The following is a 22,795-nucleotide window of genomic DNA, read 5'->3' as shown; positions in this document are numbered from 1 at the left end:
TCAGACAGAAGCACACACACACACACACACACACACACACAACTCTGTGCTCCAGGAAGAGATATATGTAAAGGACTAAATCATGTGGCATTAGAGTACCATTGTATATTGCACAAACTTGGTCCAATTACTTGTTGTTGGTACCAAGCATCTTGCACAGGATTTGGATTCTTAATTATAATACAAAGTGTGTGTAGGTTAAGTGATGCTTTGCCACCGCTCTGATAAGGCCATTTATTCAGTCAGTAAATTCGTAGCAAACACTCTAAATGGTTACATTCGAAATGCAGATATTCAGAGTGGAATCCAGAAGCCAGACAGGGAACAAAATGCAAACAACGTTTTAGAAGAGCCTTTAAAATTAGTTTTATTTGTCAGAACTTTACAAGTTGCCTAAAAAGGCATCATACAAGTAGAACTCTGTTGCAAAACTGAAACAGTTCGCCTCAAGTCCCTCCCAAAAATAAAAAGAACAAAGCAAGGGTTCAGAACACTCAAGAGATGCTCGCAATAATCTCCATTTACAAATAATAACATCCGGCATAATACAAATCTCCTTCATACAATCAATAAAAAAAGTCAACTTTTACAAAAGAAAGACACTCAAATAGTCTGATTTGCATGATAACATGTTCCAAAAACTTACTATTCGGGGTGAACCACTAGAACAGACGCTTTGAACCAAAATACTGAAAGGGAGAAATAGTACAGGTTGGTTACTGTAGAGACTCGTGTAATGGTGGTCCTAAGCCCCCCACTGTCAGATTCTTGGTGGGTCCAGCACCAGCAGATCAAAGGAACAGAGAGCACTTCACTGTAGAAAAGGAGTCAAGATTGAAACCTGGTGCAAACTGTCCCTTACATGGCCGGATCTCCCCTACTCCACACTTGCCATCTTCACTTTGGTCTCACTACTCTTGGTTCCGACCACAATCTGGAGCAGCAGGGTTTAAAGGCGGAACGTCAGGAGAAAGAGGGCCCTTAGAACCGGTGGTAGTAGAGTAATTTGTACTTTTGGGTTCCTCCGGCCCCTCTTCTTGTAGACTCCAATATTTGAAAAAAATCTAGTTCAGATTAGGGGACTGGTAAAAGGGCCATACATCATAGGAACTACAGGCTCAGAAGGTTAACCAAAAGGGTTTTTGAAGTAGAACATCCACTGCTTATTGTTTACAAAAGCCACTGGGCGTAGTCCCGAAAGCTGCTTTAGGTATATCACAGAAAGAAGCACAAGTCCATGGATAGTCAGTGAAGCTGTGATGGTACATACAGCATGGGCATGTAATCCTGCAGTAAACGCGATTCCCCTGTGGCTATCCAGGAAACAACCAGGCGTGCAACAAAAATCTTCATGCCGGTTTTCTGAGCAAAAGGCGACCAGAGGTGGTGTACAGTTTTTCCAATTTCCTCTGGTTTTTGGTCAGACAAGTAAAATGTCAAACCCCTACTCCCACCTAACCTGGAAATGACCCAAAAAACGTCCATGAAAAGCACAAGCAGGAAATCTATGGAGTGACAACAAATTCAGAAAAGGAGTTTCATAAAAATGAAGAATCCCTCCCTAAACCAAGACCAAAGTTATGGAACACTGCAGAGGGTTTCCACCATTCCAAGAGGCATCTCCTCAAGGTAACTGGTGAAAGTCACCACCAGAAAGAAAGTCTTACATAACAAAAGATTTGTAAGTCAAGAAGGATCTGATTGGGGATTTTAGTGCAGAAGTGTCTCAAAATACTGCCCAACTGCATTCTGAAGGGCCTCAGATTGGCTACATAGGCCTTGCAGAAAGGCACCTGGAAGACTCGACTGGCAAGGTAGAAAGCAGTGAAAAAACACATGCATAAAGCGGAAATTGCTTTTGATGTCTTGAAAATAATTTTTGCAGCGTCTGAGCCACGTGCTTTTAGAAAAACATCTGGCTGCATGAACAATCCTTAGGTAAGCTTTCAGAGTCATAAATGACAACAGAAGCAGCACAAGAGCCTGGTAGGCAGCTGCACTGCTGGCAAAGTAAGACAGAGGACCAATCTCTGCTACTGGTACCACTAACATTTATACAGTCTGGGTAGTATGGGGCCCCAGGGAAAGGAATAGGTAAAGAGGGACGCGTTAAACTTCTGCAGAAACTTGCAAAGATGAGTGAGCATATAGGGAGCTGTTGTCCCTTGAGGAAAGCATCCTTCTTTAAGGGGTCCACTCTGCTCATCCACAGGGCATGGCATTATGGTCATGAGGCAAAATAATGTGATCCATTAAGCTACTGCATTTTATGAAGTAGTCAATAAAAGCTTTGTGCAATTCCTGCACATGAGAGGTGCAGATTAGCCTAATGAGATGGTCTGCTTGGCAGCTTGACACCCCAGTAGGACAGGAGCATCTCCTGGGGCTTGAAGAGCAGGGGAGGGATGCGCCTTGCAAGTGGTACAGCACCTCACTAAAAACCTGGATGCACTGAGAAGAAAGTAGAGCGGACCTGTCCGCATTTTCTGAGAGGCTAGAGACATAAAGCAGACTCATGACATGGTTAAAACCATGCAGAAATCAGAGAGGCTCCAAATGCAAACCTGAGGAGCACCTGGATCTTGCCACCCAACGTAGGACACGAAGTCAAGAGAGATGTATATGTAGAAGGGAGAAGTTTAAAAACTTCCAGAAGAGGAGCTTAAAGTTCTGTCTGAACATCTATGAGCCTGGCTATCCTCGGATTCTCCTCCTGGCGAGGAATGATTTCTTATGGGAAGACTACTTTTTTGTGAAGGATTTCCTTCGATGTTAATTTCTTTCGACCTAGCTCACTTGTTATTCAGTCTTGCTCTGTGGTGGGGCTACAGCCTTGAAAGTACCTGCAACTAGCTTAGTAAAACTGAATAGTAAAACCATGAACTTGGCCGCTTCCCGCCTTGGGGATAAGTAGGATACACAAGAGTCAAGCCTTCTTGTCAGAAGCCCATATTGTCTTGTCAGGCAGCCAGGGACAGATGGTCTCAATGAGCAGAAAAAAGTTGGGTTGCAGAGAATAAGAAACCTTGTCAGTCACCTGCACATAAGTACTTGTGATTTTCTGAATAAAAGGAGAACACAGAAGATGAGAAACATCTTCCAGAGGTTGCACTACTACAGTATATGCATTGCCCCAGAGATAATACAGGGCTGCATTATGAAACCTTTCCTCCCAATCATCCAAGCAACATGGATTGTAACACCATATAATACTCTTAACACTACTGAGAGGTGCCCACCCTACCTGCAGCATAATAGGAAGCTTAAGAGCTACACACATTTATCAGACATCTAGCTATATAGCCACGTTGAAGGCAGTAAGTGGCTTCTCAGATATTTTGATTTCTTCAAGCAGACCATCCTCGTATGCACAATGACAAATTTCCTAGACTTAACAGACCTGTACAGTCCTGGGAGTCTTTAGGCTTCAGGCCCCACCGCACCAGGATGTCTGACCAAGGCCTGAAGGCTTTCACCCACAAAAACTGATAACCCTCAAACCCCTCTTCACAGTCTTTGTGCCCAGAGGAAGGGCCACAAGTTCAACTACAGAAATAGTTGGGTTGCATGGTTCTGCTACACAAGGTAAGGTCTTGCAGGGCAGGCAAAAGAATAGATGGTATAACCAGTGTTGGTGGCCTTTGCTAAGGCAGCACCCTCAGCGATACTGGGGCAAGGGGAGCCAAATAAGGAGCGTAGGAACACGTAGCAGAGGATTAGAGTGGTTCTCCATGGCCTGGGTGGTCTAGAATGTTTTCATCAATGATGAATAATCAGCAGCGGATTGGACCCCGGAGGCAGCTGGACCAAAACCCCAGGCTACATCTTTTGATGCAAGTTGAAACAATAGAAAGGCTGCTACCCACAAAGCAAACCTTTGTGAGGCCATTTTGTACGAGAGAGAAAGGAAAAGGCTTGATGCAAAGTTTCCTACGGGAATCAGGGGCAAGTGATTCTTGGTAGTAAAGTAGAACGGGGGCACACTGTGCCACTGCCACTTTGGGGCCCCAAAAGGCATGATCTTTTAGTTAACTCTAACATAACTTGCATCAGCCTCATGATCAACATCCAGGAGTTGATACTACGTGTCTGCAGAGGGCAGCAGAGTAGGCTCCAGCAGGTGTTGGACCTTCAAATAACAAAGGTGTGGACTAAGACATGACTCACAAGCACTTCAGATAAACTTCTGAAGTTCTGTTCTTGCAAGAACACGTCTCCTAGCTGTGTTGCCTGGGAAAACATAGTCTTTCTACTTACTCAACGTTGCTCCTATGTAACAAGAAATGCTGGGTGGCAAAGTAACCAAGGACATATACAGATCAATGGATGGGACCCTTGTGGCCCCAGAGTTGCATCGTTGGAAAGTATTTACGACATGCTCTTCTCCTCGGCCTTCTATGCATACTAGCTCAAGTGAAATGACAGCGACGTTTCGGCAATCTTTAAAGCCAGTGACGTGTGTGGGTCTTAAGAAGTGTGGGGAAAAAGCTGATGGACTAAGAAAGCCAGGTGGGCCCAAATGGAAATTTAAGTACATAGCAAGACCAAGTGCTGAGGAAGTAAACAGCTTGGAAAAAGGTTCTGCTCGTGCTGTGTGAAAATTAATACTGGTTGCTACATACATGGGTGGGATGCAAAACTTCCATTTTAACTCCTTTTTTGGCAGTGAAAGAGTGCTCCAGTCTGATAAGTTGCTGTTACCGCTGATCTGACAAGTAAGAGAAGAGGGTTGGACGTACCAATAAAGTTACCTACACTTTGAACATTTAAGTTGAGAAACAAGTGTTGGGAACTAGTGTTTCAAGTTGAGAGATACAAAATATGAAATTAAATACATAACTCAAAGAAGTCAATGAGAGCTGTTGAATGTCATAAATGTTATCAGTGGTGTATGGCAGGGAAGTGTTGCAGGGTTGCGGTCAGGACTGCTATTGTCAAGGCTTAAATTATGGTTGCATTGGAAACAATGCAATTAGTAGCAATGCCACTAATATAGGTCTCAGTACCAAAAATATAGGTATTTCTCCATCTGTGGCACTATGTAACAAATTCAGGTTTCATATTAGAAATGCGTATTTACAATCTTTATTTCCACAAAGGTAAGTGGAGTCTGAAATGCTAACACGAAGGGTCAAAAAATAATTCTATTGCTCCTGCTGGACCTGCTATGTATCTGAACTACAAATGAAGAAGTTTTCCAAAAGGAAAATACTCTGACGCACTTGATACATTCTTGCTTCTGAATCTCCACCCAGCAATGAAGAAACTTCAGGCTGTGCTACGTCACGTAGGGCAAGAGCACACTGAATATCCCACAACTGATATTACCCAACGTGTCAACAGTTTAAAGGGCTCACGAGTGAATCCTGGCATAGGCTGTATTTCTATAACAGCAATGTTTGTGTAGGGTTGTAAGACTTCTCAAATGGAATTTGCTCCACGTATGACTTTGCAAGCGCATGGTAAGCCCTAAACCCTGCAGCAGTTGACGACCACTGCCAAGGGCCAAATCTGTACAGTAAATCAGGCGACGCAAGGCGGCCAATTTGCACATTCCATGCGTTGCAGATGAAAATGGAGATTGCTATTGCTTCAAGTTCAGTCTATAAAAATAGGGATTATGCTTTATTTACCTTCTTAACATCCCTGAGTAGCAGACTGTTTTTCATGCTCAGTTGCCAGTGACAGTACTGCTCCATGCCAGCCTCTCGTTATTCTAATTGGTAAATATATGTTTGTTTAGCTGAACCAACCACAGCGCATCCTGCAATTGTATCAAAATTGGTGTGTTCGGTGGTGCCCGCTTTTCAAGATCACAGAATAGGTGATATTGTAGGGGCAGTGAAATGGCTGTGAAAATTCCACGCAAGGTGCAAATATCTTTGTCCTTAAACAATGCTGGTTACAACTAAGAACTCTGGGACATGCCTTTTAAAATTAGCATCTTCATATGGGCTAACGGGGACTACGAGTAACATGTAAACGTCTATCATCACTTCAAATACAAGCCTAAAAATGTTAACGTTAAGTCCGTTTCTTTTAAATTATGCCAGGGATTTGTGTAAAATAACAGCGAAAATAAAAGCAATGCAAACGTTTAAATTAACGCCCCAAAAATGTATTTGAAAAATAAATTTAAAACAGTGTTAGAGGCTGTGTGCTTACTGTTTTCTTTTATGAAGTAGAAATAATAAAAGCCTAGAACACAGGGAAAATTTTCAATGGTACACAGTATTGAAAATATATCGCCAGAACTCCAAGTAGCCATTAATTTCAAAGAGGGTGAATCAACAGCAACAACAAAATTGAACCTGGCTGTAGTTCGCACTGTGATTGATTCTGGATCCAAGCAGTGGTAGAAGATGTAACTGGCCCTGCTGTGACAAGCGTAGGACGCTAAAGGAGTGTAAAACATGTGGGTTGAAGGTGCAGAAGTCAAAAGGAAGCGGGTAGAAGCGCTAACTTGATACTTAATGCTTGGGCTATTTACGCAATCAACATTGTTAACCACACACTAAGATATTCTAAATTGAGAGGTAATTAAAGAATAACAGCCAAAAAAGGCTCTGTCTTGGGATGCACAAAAAAGAGTAAGCAGCAGTTACGGCAAGCTAGAAATGCAGAAATAAATTTGGCAAGGAAACAATTGTAATTTTATACCACTGAATCTAGTTGTGCCAAATGCAGGTGCCACCATTAAAGCACCAATCTGAAATGTCGACCAAAATGGACACTCCAATAACCATATGTGCTAGCGGTATCGTCGATGACTTGCGCAACAAGTCATAGAAAAAGTACACCACCACCAGTGGAAGAGAGGGCCGTGTTTTATCCCACCGACACTAATCTGGTGAAAAGAGCAAGGACAGTAAATTTCAATTGTGGTCAACAAACCACTAATTTGGACCCGAAAACAGGTTGCAGGTAGAGTTTGACGCCATTGCCTTCCAAGCCTTTTCTTCTGGTTGGTTGATTGTGGCAAATTCTTTAGGTATGATTGAAATGCCACATAACCAACGCTGGTGCAACCTTGTCCCATCCGATCATTGCCAGCACATTATATGATACAGAAGGCCATGTGACTTTCAAGGTAGAACATTTTAAAATCTGCTCTATTAGGATAAAAAATGCTGTACCACCCAAATCTTGCGAATTTGCTACTTAAAACAACTTTAAAGTAATTCAGTTAGTTGGGGAACATTTGTATGCATTGTGTTTTGCACAGTCCAACAGTTGCACTGATAATAAATCCAAAAATAAGTCCATAACAAATGATTGACTTGTCCACAATAATTTTTCGTAGCCATGTACTACACATCAACTAAAAACATATATATCTGTTTAAGTCAAATGTATGTAAATGAGGGACTGCAGATTCAATATTTCAGAGGCAGCTTTCACTGCTGCGTAAGCGCACAACGCCTCGTCATTTCTGCATGATTAGCCTGTCCTTGAAAACACTGAAAAAAAGCAGCACAAAACTCCCAGTTGCGACAGTTTTCATTCCCCAATTAACGATGCTCAAAAGAAGCATAGAAACGTAGACTGCCTGGAGCAGACTGGAAAGGGTTAAACCGGAGTCAACAGAAATGGCTAGAGGGATTCTGTGCCACTCTTCATACATTTTATACATAACCTAGAAATATGTGCAAAAAAGACATTCACATTTTAGAACTCATGTTTGTATTTGACGTCTCTTTCGTTTTTTATATTTTTAGTTTTTTCCCTTTTCTACAAAACGGCGAGCCGCTGTGCGCGTGCTCTGGATGTGTGTGCTGTGCCTATGTAAACGGGGTCACCAGAAGTATGAAAACGGGATCTGCCTCGGAAACTTCTTTTTAGTTGATGGTCATGGTGGAATTAAAGCTATGACCAGAGAGCTATTTATAGCAGGTTTTCCGGCTTTCCTTTCCCTTTGAGTGGAAATCCGTAGTCTCAGTTCATATCAATGGTGTTGAAAACCCATTCTGTAAATTTCTTCAGCTTGGCGGAGGCGTTCTGCGACTCCTCCTGCAGCCGCAGGTTGTCTTCTCGCAGTTGTTGAACCTCAGCTTGGAGATTGGCTTTATCTTCCTTTTCCTAGAGGAAGGAAATAAAAATTGATTGAAAAAACTGCAAGGGGTTCTTTGGACCATTGTACAGACTCGATCAGCAAGAGTATTTTCCTGTAAGATTTAACTATACTGAAATTAAAAATCCCCTGCATTCTGTATTTCTTAAAGAACATCAAACCTCACTTTAGGGAGCAAATTTACAACTGCGAAGAATTTGGACTGGAAGACCTTAATACACACGTACCAAACATTCTCCCCAAACTCTCTCCTTTTCTCATTGCACTGTGACAACAATAAACAAGATGTACCAAAGTTTAGGATCCTCGGAACAAAGAGGACATGACACGCTCACTGAGTGAGTAGCTTGTCTGCAATCAGTCCAAGGCAAGACTATGGCAATCCTACAGGTCTTCGCAAAGCCCAACGAAGGAAAATACACGCAGGGTTGCATTTCGAAAAACCTAGGATTGGGATGACCGGAAATATCCCAATCCTAGGTTTTTCGAAATGCCAGTGCATTCAGAAATGTATGATCACTCTAAAAAACTAGCTGACGATGCACCTCATATTGATCCATAGCAGGCAAGAGAGCGGTCAGTCAGACAAGCTGAATAACTGATCCAGCGCTCCTTCAAGCCAACCTGCACAAACTTGTTCTAAAAAGAGACAAGCTCCGACTTCAATGCTGCAAACGTCAGCAGTGCCGCCCATACAAAAAGAAATAGCAAGATAGTTGCACTTTTACCTGAGAGACAAAAACTTAAAAAAATAAATTAAAAAAACCCTCCCGTTTAATGAGCTGCGCTCCTCTCTCGTGGGTGCCGCCAGAAAGGCTCTGAGCAACGGTTTTGCAGTTACTCTGAATTATAGAAGGTCAGAACTCGAGCACCGACATTTAACTGACACTAATCTCTGCTTCCCTCCCCCAACAACACTATTATTTTCACACTGAAAGGAACACCGGAAAAATATCTTACATGCAGTCATTGACCAATCCCTACCTCCTCCCCCCCCTCCCCCTCACACACACTTTTCCTGCCTTCCTTCCTTTTGTAGTTCAAAGCAAAGAGCACAGAGGGCCTGGCCTGGAATACCTTCATGACATCACAACAGCGGGGAACCAGTTTTGCTATTGACTGTTGCTGTGTTATGGCAATGAGTTATCCGATTTGGAAGGAGTAATAGACGTTAGCTTATTTCCAAAAGACATACCTAAACAAAGAAATTATAAACAGTTTTTTTTTTTTTAATACTGGAATTGCAGAATCCCACGCATTATAAATTCATACTGGGGTATTCTGGCTGATTCTCAGACACTGTAGAGCATGCACTGGATAACGTTTAGAAAGGAGGGCATTTCACTGCCTATTTGAGTAAAGCCACGACTTGGAAAATTAAGAAGTAATTCACATTTACAGGAATATTTGTGAGTTAGTAAGGTTAGAAACTGCGCTTTAATTTCCAACAATTTGTAAATATTTACTGTAATCCACCCTTCATTTAAGGCCACGGACATAAATAACATATAAAAATCAGACAGCAACAATAGTATACCAACAATTAGCAGCAGGTCACCAATAATGTCACAAGAGGACATTTTAGTATAGTGACAATGGAGAGTGCTCTGTTCACATTATGTTTTATGATGAAAGATTTGCCAAACGATAGGGCTACTTCTCCACTTATTTGTTGGGATACGGTCCTGTATGCCCGAAAGAGCTTGTGTTACAAAAATGTACTTCCTTAAACAATATGCGTTCTAGTTACGAATGGCACATCATCCTAGCACTGTCGTGCGCGAGGACTGGAATTGCTCTGTTTACCGATCATGCCACAGATTGTGTATGCAGTTTACCTTCTTGAGATCATATTGCAGTAACTTCAGCATACTCTCCAACTGGTCAACTTTTGAGGCAAGGCTGGTAGGAGATTCCTTACTACAAAAAAAGAGAGAAGGATGCGTTGATCGAAGTGTTTAACAAACTGTGATGAAAAATGTGGGTCCAAGGTTGATTTGTTTTTGTAATTCATGGTGCTGATGACAATGTGTGCTATAAAGAAGTTCTGGTAAACATTCGTTGCTAGGCAGGAAGGAACTCACCCTACAGTCAGCATTTATAATCTGAGGAGGTGTCAGATTTGAACTCCACCAAATTCAAAAGTGAATCTGATTTGGTAATAGAAACACATCAAAGTAACCATATAGTTCACAAAGGCAAACTTACACTTTTGAGGAAGGCTATGATTGTTTGCTATTCATAACATGATTTACAAGTAGTATCTTAACGAGTATATCGTGTCCCCACATAAATAAATACGACGGTAATTTCTTGTTATGTGTGGAAACTCCACACTTCTGAATAGCAAACAATCAAACTTTCAAATAAGTGTAAGTTTACCTTTGTGAATTAGTAAAAAATTGGCATCCACCAGCTGAAAGGACACAGGCCAGAAATTATTACATTTCATTTCCAAAGATCAGTTTTCTGGCATCAATTTATCAGCAAAGGAAACCATCTTTAATTTTGTTTTCATCCCTTGTACTCACTTCCTAAATACTTTCTAAACATCATTGTGTTTTAGTCGTCAAAGATGCACGCATACATTACACTCGCCATAATGCAAGGTATGGGGCATTTCATAATCAGGATTGCTCTTCTCTCGAAAAACTATCCAACATGCTCTGAAGAACTTGTTTTTTCCTCACAATCAGAAAGACACCTTGACCTCTCAAGCAATCATCATCCAATCTTGTATCCTCACGTGAGGTATGAAGAGTCCTTTATATCAGCAAATTTAGCACGGAGGATTAGTACAACTCTTGCAATTCTTTGTTGAAACAAATTGGATTTCTAATACTTTTCTCCCAACTAGAGGGGCTCATCTCTGCACACAGCAGCTAGGACTCGGTCCAACCAACCAGTATTTGATGAGATAGTAATGTGTGTATTTTTTTAAACTTGGCAGACCTCTAACACATTGTCCACTGCAGGCTCTACAGTAGGGTAGTTGTAGATCTGTGTCTGTTATTGGACTGTTCTGATTTTGGGGAGTTGTGTGGCTGAACCAGAAGCACTGGGATGAATACTGAATATAGCAGTCTGTTCTGTTTCCTTCACGGAGAGTTCGGTCTAATCCTAATTGGTGGTCCCACACTGTTGCTAATGCACGCAGCAGTATCTCTGGTACCAACAAGTCTGCTCCCAGTGTTTGCCTTACCTCAATGTTATAGTTTACTTATCACTGAACTTCTTGTCCTAAACCCTTGGTTATTCGCCTTTACACTGGGTCAAATTGGTTCTCACTTTCTACTTACGAACTTCGTTTTAAGGAATGATTAAAATTATAGGCTTTCTCTGAGACTGCCCAGTCAGACATACTTGCATCATAGTTTTTCAGTTTGTGCTTGAGACCATCTGCCATTGGTTGTGTTATGTGTAACTGTTTGTTGTTACTATTGGTCCTTTTGGGAGGAGGGCTATCCTGTGGACATCTCCATGGAAGGGGCTAATCGTGTTACTTTTTGACAAATCTTCTAGTTGTGTGTAGAGGAGAGATGTGTGTGGAACCAATGGGTTTGCCTTATGGGTGTGCTTGTATGTACAGTTGTGATGATATTGCATAGTATTTTCATGTTTAGTGCATGAACCAGCTGTTTCGTGCTATGGTGGGACGTCTATGATTGCCACTACTTTGTGTTCCTAAAAGTTCTGACCTGGACCTGCTCTTTTTTTTGCCTATGTACATTACATACACCGAGAGCATCTCTTACTTTGTTTTCTATACACCTTTTTTCATTCCCAACATTCACCTAGCTGGCCAAACTAAATACCCAGAATGCCTTATAGCTACTCAGCAGAAGATGGCAATGTTGGCAGGACATATACATAATTGTTCCGTGACCGAAATAGTTTTCACCTTGCTGCCCAATCGAAACCTATGTATCAACCAACTCCTCCATCTTTAGCAACAAACTTTGGAATATGATTCAATCCAATTATGAGCTTGGAAGCCATCACATCCACATCTGCCAGATACTAAAGTATTCAATACTCACCAAGTCCATCGGCAAATCCTCTTCCACATGTCTAAAGCATTAGTCTTCACACTTATCCATTAGCATACCCCTATAGCCTTCTAGTTTTTTGTCAATAAATATTCATACCAAAAAAAAAAAAAAAATTCTAAACGTTTCCACAAACGCTTTGTAACCTAGTCAGGTACACTCATAGATCTTACTATAGCCACAGAAGTGAGTGGCTGTCAGCAAAAATAAGGTATTCAGACACTTACAGGATCTGTCTTCGATCTACCCATCACGTAAGCCAAACAGAAATTACAGAACATTCAGCAGACTAACCAAAACTGACTTGTCTCCCCCCACACCGGCTTGTGCCTTATTATTCCTGCTAGCCAAAGCTTACCTTCTAAGTGCTTCTTTGCTGCACAAAGAAAATATGTCACCAAGTATTAGCAGCAGCTGAATTTGTCATTTGTTTAAGTAGAGGGAAGTAAAGAGCAATTTGTTGCAGAAAAGCAGGTTACGCGATAAAAACTTTAGTCCATACCTTAAATAAGGCCTGGCTTGCGAGGCATGTTGTCCATCTGAGTGATCGCTCACAGAAGGTGCACTCCCTGGTCTTTGTTTTTCACCAGAAGCAGAAAAGAATGTGGCACGTTGGACTGAAGGAAAGACACAAAAGTGAATCATTGTTAAATAAAAAACTGAACAATGACAGACATGCATCTAGGTTTCAAATTAACTGTTCCAAACTCTCTTAAGAATACCTACAATTACACAGAATGAGATTGTTATGGTGTGGCTTAACTGCACAGGTGTCGCCAGAGAATTAATGAACTTTCAGGGTAACACACGACTCTGTAATGCTCTTAAAGTGTATAAGATAACTAGATCATTTATGGTGTTTTTCGCTGACAGCAGCACAGATGAAAGGGGGCAGTTATCACTTACACGGTTTTATTAGCTCTGGCTTGACAGTGTACTTGTCACCAGACCTGCTACCCTACACCAATATTATTAATCAGTTCTTAGCTACCACACAAATACAAATCCATTCCCGTGCTATCTACGTGTAATGCGTCACATCCCCATACAACGTTCCTTTAATGACAGACCAATTGGTACTGGCAATGCTTGTTAAACCTAGCTAGTAAGACACTGATTAGAAAAGCCAATAATCAACAATAGTGACAAGACAGCAGCGTAGAAAGTTAATCACCATAGGCATACAATGTACTATTAATGAAAACTTGAGTGTTTTCCCATTAAATATGATAGTTTGTGTATGACCTTAAATTGTAGAGTACTGTCTAGAATAAGTGATCAATTTGAGGATTCTCCTATTTGCAATATTGAGACCAAATATTTCATCTTACAAAAAGCAAACTGTAGGGGCAGCACATACCCAGCTGTTCCATTAATATGGTTGGACATTTAGACAACAGGGACAGTAATGCTAGTAACCACAGTTGGGGTTTGTTGCTCATTGTCAACACATCCCAGAACTACACCATATCATATCATGTTTACGTCAGATTCTGGTTTGTGAGTTGCTAAAAACACATTTGCCAACCAGGCACTAAAGTTAAGGTTTCTACAGCATTGCAAAGGAACAGTGTTTCCAGAAGGCATAAGAGAATCACTGGGAGTACCTCCCTTAATACTGGTTTTGACATATCCCCCAAACTGTCTTAGCAATGGAGCAATAGAGCCAAGACTAATGTCCAGCTGACGAAAATAAGCATTGCCAAAACATTTGTAGACTTGCCATTAGATTGTATGGCGGCTCACCAACCCTCAAGGAGTAGCTGCTCAGAGGTACTGTCTGGATACTAAACTAAGAGCCATGGAATTTGATTCCATCTCAATCACAGAGGATCACCAGCACTGCTTGCTGCGTCTCTTGCTGAGGCGATTAGTAAGAAGGTAATTGTGGTCGTTTGATATAATGTTTGATATAATGTCTTTGAGGTTGCAAATTCCCCAATCACTTTGGCAGTGGAATTTAGCTTTCCTTCTTTCTAGGGTACCTCTGTGCCAAATGAGGCAATCTTCAGGATGTACAAGTTTACATTAGGTCTCAAGCTTACATCTCTCAGAAACAAACATCACCTCTGTGTAAGGCCCACCCCCTACTGTCTACTGACCTGCCCTTCTACAGTCTGTTACAGAAATGCAGAAACTCCAGGGGATCTTGGGGAAAGTGGCAGCCTCTTTTTTCTTGTGATGGTGGAAAAACAACTAGTCATACCCCTTATACCTTAATTTGTCCTGTGATTGTGTGTGCTGTCTCACAGTCACTTTGATTCAGGTATGTCTGCCCCCTGCGTTGCGTTGTTTCCATTTTACCCTTGGTGGCAGTATATAAATGCAGATGGGACTCACAGATCGCGACCGAACCTGTGGTAGGATGTCACTGTATTTATTTTCTGACCTCTGTGACCACCCTACACAGAAGTTGAGGTGAGAAAGGTAGTAGGGTAACCTGTGGCTAAGTAAGCCGAACTACAAAGATTCGCTTGAAAGTGAACTATACCATGTGGTAAAAGCCCTGTGCATGAAAGTGGTTAAAGACATGGTGATGCACTGGATGGGAGAACACTCCCTGGGCTCAATAATAATGGTGCACCTGAACCACCCCAGGCAATGTGGGTATCAGTCCCTTCACTTCAAATTCATGCATTCTGATACTACAGCAGTGCTATGACAAAACCAAGCGTGTCACACAGGGGTTTGGACATCAAAGCCTTTTATGCTTTCAAATTTTATAAATGTGTTCATAGTTTGCCAACCAACTATATAAATAATTCATGATTTTTATTTGTAAAATAGAATACACGGACCAAAAAAATCTTTTAAAATAAATTGATATTTATGCAAAAATCTTTGGAACAAATCAGTGCTCCATTGTGATCAGTTCAAGATTCTACAAAATAAAGTGCAATTGTAGATAAACTGATTTACCCAAAGAGGCAGATAATCAACAAGGACATTGATTTCTCTTAGGCATAACCTGCAATTAGGATTTTTGGTCTGGCCGGAATTCCATTTCCTCACTGTGCAGAGAGTTCCCATGTGGCCAAATCTACATTTAATAAACAGTAACAGCTGGCTCAGTAACCATGTCCAGTTGGGTAGGCATGCCAGCAGTTATACGATACCCAGTAAATATTGAAGGATTTTACAATTGACAGTGACAGATACATCATCCTTGAATGACCACAGAGTGGCTTTTACAGTTAATCTTAACACATCAGACAAGGTACTGCAATCAGTTAACCTTCACACACCAGGCCAGGTACTGCTAGCAGTTAACCTCAACAAACCAATCAAGGTAAAGCTAGCATTTAACCACGACACACCAGCAAGGTTAATACTAATATTTAACCTCGACAAACCAGGCGAGATAATCCTAGCATTAACCGTAACTTTTCAGGCAAGGTAATATTATCAGTTAACCTCAAAACACCAGGCAAGTTTCTGAACTCAATATTTGTACTTCCTATGAAAGATTCCTTGATGTACATTAGGCGCCTAGAAAAATCAATTTCGATAGAGGGACACCACTTTGTTCCAATAGGACACTAAACCAAGCTCAATACGAACAGCTGCAGCTGGCAGAGAGCCTCTAACCCTAATACTTTTCACAAAATATCTGTGTCCCAATCCGCTATGGCCCATGCACTCAAACTATGGCCCGCAGGCCACTTGCAGCCTGCCCCGCCAGACCCTTCCATGCGGCCCTTGTGTGGAGAATAACACAGTCACCGGTCATTATTCTGCCTGTTGTTCGTACCTCGGCTGCCACATTCAGTAAAACAAAGCATCTAAGTAGCATGTCCAGAAAATGAGTATCTCGCTTGCACCCCCCCCTGCTCAGTGACTTCACTTATAACCCAGTAGTCCTTTGTTACCTGTCCTAGCCACCCGCATTTAGCTCCCAGCTGTGCATCATTGCCAGCCCTGCCTCGCCTGGCTCCCGGAATTGTCCAGAATTAGGACTGATCTCTCCTCAGCCCATAGGTCGCTGACAGCATTGTCTCTCACGTGATCAGCACCCTGAACTCTACTGAAGCCAAGCTGCCTGCAGAAAGGCATTTAAATGAGAAAGGGCAACTCACGAACCTCATGGGGATCTACAGCCGAAGTTTCATTTTTTCAAGTAAGTGAGCGTGCCAGGAGATGAGTGGCGCCCTAAGAACAGTGAGGGGGAAGCAGGGAGGGTTTGGTGAAGCAAGAGTGGAAGCCCCAAGGGTGGCAGTGATGATGATTTTAAGGAGCCTTATGCATGATTTCTACTATGATCAGTACTAAACTCCAATATTTTTAGTATTAGTGAGGGGTTAAATGTATTTACTTGGCCTATATTTTTAAACTTTACTCTTGTAGCCACCCAACATCGTTTTTTTTTTTTGGGGGGGTGGGGGAGAGGCGTATGTTGGGCTTGTTTCTAAAGGAAGTTCGGTTTGTTTTAGGAACTGGGCTTATCCTCAACATTCAAATGCTTTCAGTCTGACTCTGCTTTGTAGAAATAAGCAGATTTACACTAACTATGATGGGCAGAAAAGAGCCAAATATTGGTTTTGGCTGTTTTAAAAATCCACATAAATGTGATAATGGGAATTCATTGCATTTTTTCTGCCTCGTTTTCAGTAGGTAATTTAATTAACCCATCAACATAAGTGTTTAAAAAAAATGGACAGTTTTTTTTTAGTAGGTAGGCAGTTGAGCACGTTGAAAGAGCAGGACACATCAATACATAGCTGCCAGTTGTCTCGCCTAGATAGTCAAGACACTCTGCCCTGTGAAAGCCCAGCCTCTGAGTGTGCCTACCTAGACCACATGGCCTGTGCTCGAAGCAAACCTCTTGGGCACCTATTAGTTGAACGTCCTTTGGAATAGTTTATTTTATTTTGAAAGTTTTATATAGCGCGGACAAGATCTTTACAGATATCAGTGCGCTTTACACAGAAGGGGTACATGAGGGAACATAGTCAAACAAGTAAGTCAGAGGAGCATACAGTACAAATAAGTGAGGGCAAAGCCAATCATGTAAATCAGTAAATCAATAATACAAGTAATGCAAATATGCAGCGGGGTCAAACAAGTAATACAGATCGGTGCCTATTCTTAAGGAGACCTAATTAATAGTTCAGGTGTATTTTGCCATGAGGATAGCTTTTACTTCTTTCTTAAAGAGTGTAGTGGAAGAGATGAGCTTAGTTTCGGGGGGGGGGGAGTGAGTTCCAGATTCTGGGTGCTATTCCTGAGAAGGAGCGTTTATATGTTTTTTCCTTCCGGAATCTACGGGGTTTCAGCAGAAGATTGTTTGTGCCTCTAGTGTTTCTAGCGCCGCCAGAGATTGTCAACTTCTGAGTGAGGTAGCCGGGAGAGTTCAGGTGTACCGCCTTGTGAGTCATGCAGGCGATTTTCAGATGTATTCTGGCTTCAAAAGGCAGTCAGTTCAGGGATTTCAAGTCAGGGGAAATATGAGAGTGCTTTTTTGACCCAGTTATGAGCCTCGCTGCAGCGTTTAGAGAAGCTCTTACGGGTGCGGTAGTAGTTAGCGGGAGTCCGCAGAGGGCGACGCTGCCATATTCTATTCGAGGGATGACTAGTGCTTGTACTGCGGTTTTGAAGTCATTGGCTGGGAGGAAAGGTTTAAGTTTCCTCAGGGTATTGATTTGGAAATTCGCTCCCTTAGTTGCCTTGCTGATGTGTTGCTGCATGTTGAGATTGGTGTCGAGGGTTATGCCTAGAGATTTTGCTGAATCCACGATGGTGGGTTGGACATTGAGTGCCGTTAGGTGTTTGAGCCAACTTTGAGTGGTGGAGATCTTCGCTGGAGGTGAGATCAGAAGGAACTCTGTTTTCAGAGCATTGAGTTTGAGATGATTATCGGCCAGCCAGGATTGGGTGCTTCTGATTGTTGAGTTCAGGAGCAAAATGTCTTTGGGGGATTGTAATTGGAGATATAGTTGGGTGTCATCGGCGTACATGTGAAAGTGTAAATTGGATGCTTGTAGCAAGGTGGTGAGAGGTTCCATCACTAGGTTGAACAGAGTTGGTGATAGTGAGGATCCTTGGGGGACGCCCAGCGTTACAGGTATTGGCGAGGACATCAGGTTGTTGCTCTTGAATTTCTGCGACCTGTTGTGGAGAAAGGAAGTGAACCACTTGAGAACAGTTCCAGATAAACCCATTCTTGTGCTTAGTAGTTCGAGTAAGTTCTCATGTTTAACGGTGTCGAATGCTGAAGAGAGATCAAGAAGGATGAGGAGGCAGGTGTCGTTTTGGTCTAACATTTGAAGTGCGTCGTCAATTATGTGAGTCATAGCAGTTTCTGTACTGTGTCCTGCTCGGAAGCCTGATTGATGAGGATTGAGGAGATCAAATTGTTCAATGGGTTTGGTCAATTGTAGTTGTACGCATTTTTCCAGCAGTTTGGCGAGAGTGGGGATATTAGTGATGGGACGGTAATTGTTCAGATCAGAGGGGTCGGCTGTAGGTTTCTTTAGTAAAGGTGTGACTTGTCCAACTTTGAGGGAGTCAGGTATGGTTCCTTGTTGAAGTGAGCCGTTGATAATTCTAGTCCAGAGTGGGAGAAGCAAAGGGGCAAAGTCTTTTACAGCGTTAGCAGGAAGGGGGTCTGTGAGGTGATTGGATGGTTTCAAGGTGCTGAGCAGTTTGCCAATTTTATCTTCAGAGTATGTGCCAAAGGATGACCATGTAGCATTGTTTTTTGGTTCAATGGGTGCTATGCAGTGAGGTTTGGAATAGAGGCTTGCGTCCGTGAGGAGATCGCTCTTTATGTTGTCAGTTTTTTGGATAAAGAAAGCGGAGAAGTCTTCACAGGAGGGAGCTTCGCGCACAGTGCTGAGTGGTTGGGGTTGTTCCTTGGATTGTGTTTTGATTAGCTCAAACAGTTTTCTCGGACGGTTTTTTGCTTGGTCGAGCTGGACGCTGAAGAAGTCTAGTTTTGAGCGTTTTATTTTCCTGAAATAGGCGTTTCTCTTTTTCTTCAGAGTTTTTAGGTGCAGTGCAGAGGGAGCTGATCTCCAGGTGCGTTCTGCCATTCGCATGTCTCGTCTATCCTCATTGAGACTTCCGTCATACCATGGGTTGGAGATTTTAGTTGAGAATCTTTAACTGCATAGGTGCAGCCTCATTTATTATTGAGGTCATAGCATTGAGGTAGTGGTCAGTCAGTGATTGAACGTCCTTAGCGCCGGGCGGTGGTAGTAGGAGATTGCAGCTGTTAGGAGGCAGAGAGCTTGGGTTGAGTTTTTTCAGGTCTCTTTTCCAGACTTTGGGCTTGGAGGATTGAGCCGGGTTAGATTTAACTTTTACATTGATGAAGAATGTGAAAATATGATGATCTGACCAGTCACAAGGTTGGATAGACTCAAGTTGGATAGAGTCCTCTTTGGAGATAAGGTCGAGGATAGAGCCTTTCTCGTGGGTCGGGCTGTTGCATATTTGGGTGAGGTTAAGGGCATTGAGGAAACTTTTAAGACTATTTACCACCGCGTCATTGTGATCGTTCCAGTGGAGGTTGAAGTCGCCAAGGTATATTTGGGTGAGCTGCCGTCCGGAGTTGGTTGAGATCATATCCATGATTTGTTGAGAATCGGTGAGGTTGTCTCTGGGTGGGTGGTAAATGTTGTGTAGAGAGCATATCGGTTTGTCCCCACTGATAATGTCAAGGCAGATGTATTCACAGGATGTTGGGGATGATATGGGGGTGGACTTGCCTTTCAGAACGGAGAGGTTGTTCCTGTAGATGCATGCGATTCCACCACCTATTTTGCCTGGCCTGTCAAGTCTAATTATGTGGTAATTAGGTGGAACCAGAATGTCCATTATAGGTGACGAGGCTTCAGTTAGCCATGTTTCAGTCAGAATGATTAGGTCAAGGTCCAGCGATAAGAGGAGATCAGCGATGGCGGCGGAATGTTTCGAGGCCGATCTGCAGTTGAGGAGAGTGCATTTGAGACGGGGTGTGTTGAGGGCGGTAGAGGGTTCTAGAGAGAGAGGGACTTTTCTAAGGTTATTGGGGTTGGAGATTCTGCTGTTTAGTGTGGGGGGTCTAAGGGAATTTGAGTGTATCGTGGGAATGGTGAGGTGTGTGGTGGATGTGTGATTTGGGGGGGTTGGGTCATACGCACGGAGGAGAGTGAGTGTGTCGAGGTCCGAAAGAGGGTTGCAGGGGCGACGAGGGCGGTTGTTGCGATTGCTAGCAGGGATTGAAGTCCAGTGTGGGGAGTGTTGAGTGAGAGAGTCAACCGAAGAGGTGGGGGACATGTTGGGAGGGGAGGTGGAGGTGGGTGAGGGGTTGCAGGGGCGACGGGGGCGGTTGTTGCGATTACGAACAGGCATTGAAGTCCGGTGTGTGGAGTGCTGAGTGAGAGGGTCAACCGGTAGGGTAGGGGACATGTTTGGGGTGGAGGTGGAGGTGGGTGAGGGGTGTATGGGGTGTGTGGAGAGTAGTTCTTTGATGCTGTGTATGTCTCCTTTGATCTGGATGAGGGTGGCCATAATCAAGTCCAATGTGGGGTAGGTGATGGAGGTGGGGGTGGAGGTCGAAGGTGGATGACTGACCAGGGAGATGTCGTGCAGGTGGGGTAGTGGGCTGGTGTTGGTGCAGGACTCCGTTATGTTAGTGTACGAGATGGTATTAGGAGGGGGAGAGTGTTTGGGCGGGTGGGGTGTGGATGAGTTAGGGAGGAGGTTGGTGGTATGAGTGTGGGCATTGTTGGTAGGCAGAGAGTTCAAAGTGGAGGATGGGTGTATGTTAGTGGAGCTGGGGGTGCAGGAAGGATAATGGGGGCTGAGAGTGGGTGGGGAAATGGGATTGGAGATGGTCCTGTTGTGGGGAGGGGGAGTTAAATTAAGAGAGGAGGTGTGTTCTGCGTAGTTAGTTAGAGGGAGGTGGGGACTGAGGATGGGGGGATAGAGGGTGGGATCTGTCGTTGTACGTGTCGTTTTGGTGCGGAACAAGGTTAGAAGTGTTAATGTCGGCTGTGATGTTCTGGGAGAGGAGTGATAATGGTATGTGTGGAGGTCCTAGGTCCGGAAGGAGGGGTGGGGGTGCGAGTGTTGTAAGAGGGGGAAGGATCTGTGTCTGTGTTTGAGGCGTGAGTGGTTGTTACCTGGCGCTGAACTGGGAGAGGGGGGTTGTGGGTGAGAGCTGAGTAGTCAGGGGTGGTAGGTGTGTCACTGAATGCTGAGTGTGTAGCAGCTACCTGGTGCTGTGCTAGGTTAGAAGGGTTGTGTGTGGTGGGAGCTGTGAAGTCAGGGGTGGTGGGACTGAGGGAAATGTGAGTGTCTGACCGCGGATTGGAGAGGTGATCTTTGAAAGTGGGGAACAGGTTGTCTAGTAGTTCCAAGTTCCTGTCTGTGGATTGAGATAGGACCATCCCGTTATTGTAAATAGTAATGGTGGCTCTACCTGGGAAGAGTTGTGATGGTGTGATGGAGAGAGTTAGGCCATGAGCGGATTTCCTGGTGGTGGAGACTGTGAGTAAGGTGTGGAACGTTTTTCTCCATTGAGCTCTGCGTGTGGTGTGGAAGATGATATCAGTCTTCAGGGATCCATTGACCGGTGAGAAGTAGGTGTCGGCAAAGGGGGTTTCAGGGTGGGATCTCAGGAAGTTGTGTTTATAGCGTTTAGCGGCTTTTTTGGTGAGTGTGGGTGGGTAGTTTATTTTATATGTGTGCTTACCGATGGGATCCATGTTGGGATGGCGGTTTAGGTGGGTATGGGAGGATGAACTAAGGTGGTACACGTGTGCAAAAAACAGATGCAAACAGTAAGTTACATGGAGACAAAAGTGATACTATTGAGCAGTCAACATAATCATAATCAAAATCAAAATATCAAAATATAGGAGGTAGTAATTGGTGCAGTCCAGGAATAAAGTGGAATGGGTGCAGCTTAAAACAAAGAAAAAGAGAAAGAAAGATAAATAAAAAATAAAATAAAATAAAAATAAAAATAATAATAATAAAAGTATGAGGTAGCAGTCGGTGCAATACAGAAATAGAGGTAAAAAGGGTGCAGCTTATAACAGTGTACAGTCTAGAAGTGTAATACTAATGATACACTGGACCAAAATACAGGTGTGCACAGAGTGAAATGGAGATATAAAAAATAAGAGGTAGCAATCGGTGCAATACTAAATAGAAAGTGCAAAGGGTGCAGTATACACATAGAAGTATAATATTAATGATATACCGGGCCAAAATACATATACAGAATACATGTGCAAACAAAAGCAGCATGAGTCAAAAAATTACACTAGTGAGCAGCCAGAAATATATGAGGTAGCGGTCAGTGCATTAAGTACACGTAGAAGTACAATACTGCAATAAACGGCAGACACTCGGTAGTTGAGATTAGTCTAAAGAGGCCAGTTCTTAGGGTATGGTCATATATTGAGAAAGACTAGTCCATGATGGCCACCAAAGAGAAAGAGGGTGAGACCACTCCAAAATGGCTGCCAAAATAGGGGAGATAGATACGATAGTCCTCTGTTAGTTGCTGTTGCTTTAGGCACAGGGAAGAGCAGATTCAGATTCTAGCTTCTGTTTGAGCAAGCCCAGTTCCTATCTTGCTGGGAGGGAGTCTTATCTCTATTTTGGTGGTCTTGTGTGGAGGAGTCAGGCCGGGGAGCCTCGTGGGCCTCGTAGATACAGGAGGGGATTTATTGCTACAGTT

General features: G+C 43.0%; 1 protein-coding gene across 3 annotated transcripts in view; it reads right to left on the bottom strand.

The window, feature by feature from the left end:
• Window positions 1–341: 341 nt before the first annotated feature.
• SIPA1L1 (signal induced proliferation associated 1 like 1) overlaps window positions 342–22,795 on the bottom strand; it is a 681,304-nt gene continuing 658,850 nt past the window's right edge. For 2 of the 3 annotated variants that reach the window (XM_078659472.1, XM_078659473.1), the window contains 3 exons: window positions 12,623–12,737; window positions 9,910–9,991; window positions 342–8,079 (listed from right to left, as the gene is read on the bottom strand). In XM_078659472.1, coding sequence (XP_078515598.1) covers window positions 7,936–8,079; window positions 9,910–9,991; window positions 12,623–12,737 — 341 coding nt within the window. In that variant the 3' untranslated portion in view covers window positions 342–7,935. The remainder of the gene's footprint in view (window positions 8,080–9,909; window positions 9,992–12,622; window positions 12,738–22,795) is intronic. The other variant, XM_078659474.1, reaches the window with a different exon arrangement.

This window comes from Lissotriton helveticus, chromosome 9 (assembly GCF_964261635.1).
Source record: "Lissotriton helveticus chromosome 9, aLisHel1.1, whole genome shotgun sequence".
NCBI lineage: Eukaryota > Metazoa > Chordata > Amphibia > Caudata > Salamandridae > Lissotriton > Lissotriton helveticus.
Note: the sequence above shows the minus strand (reverse complement) of the source record. Positions and strands in the feature narration are given on the sequence as shown.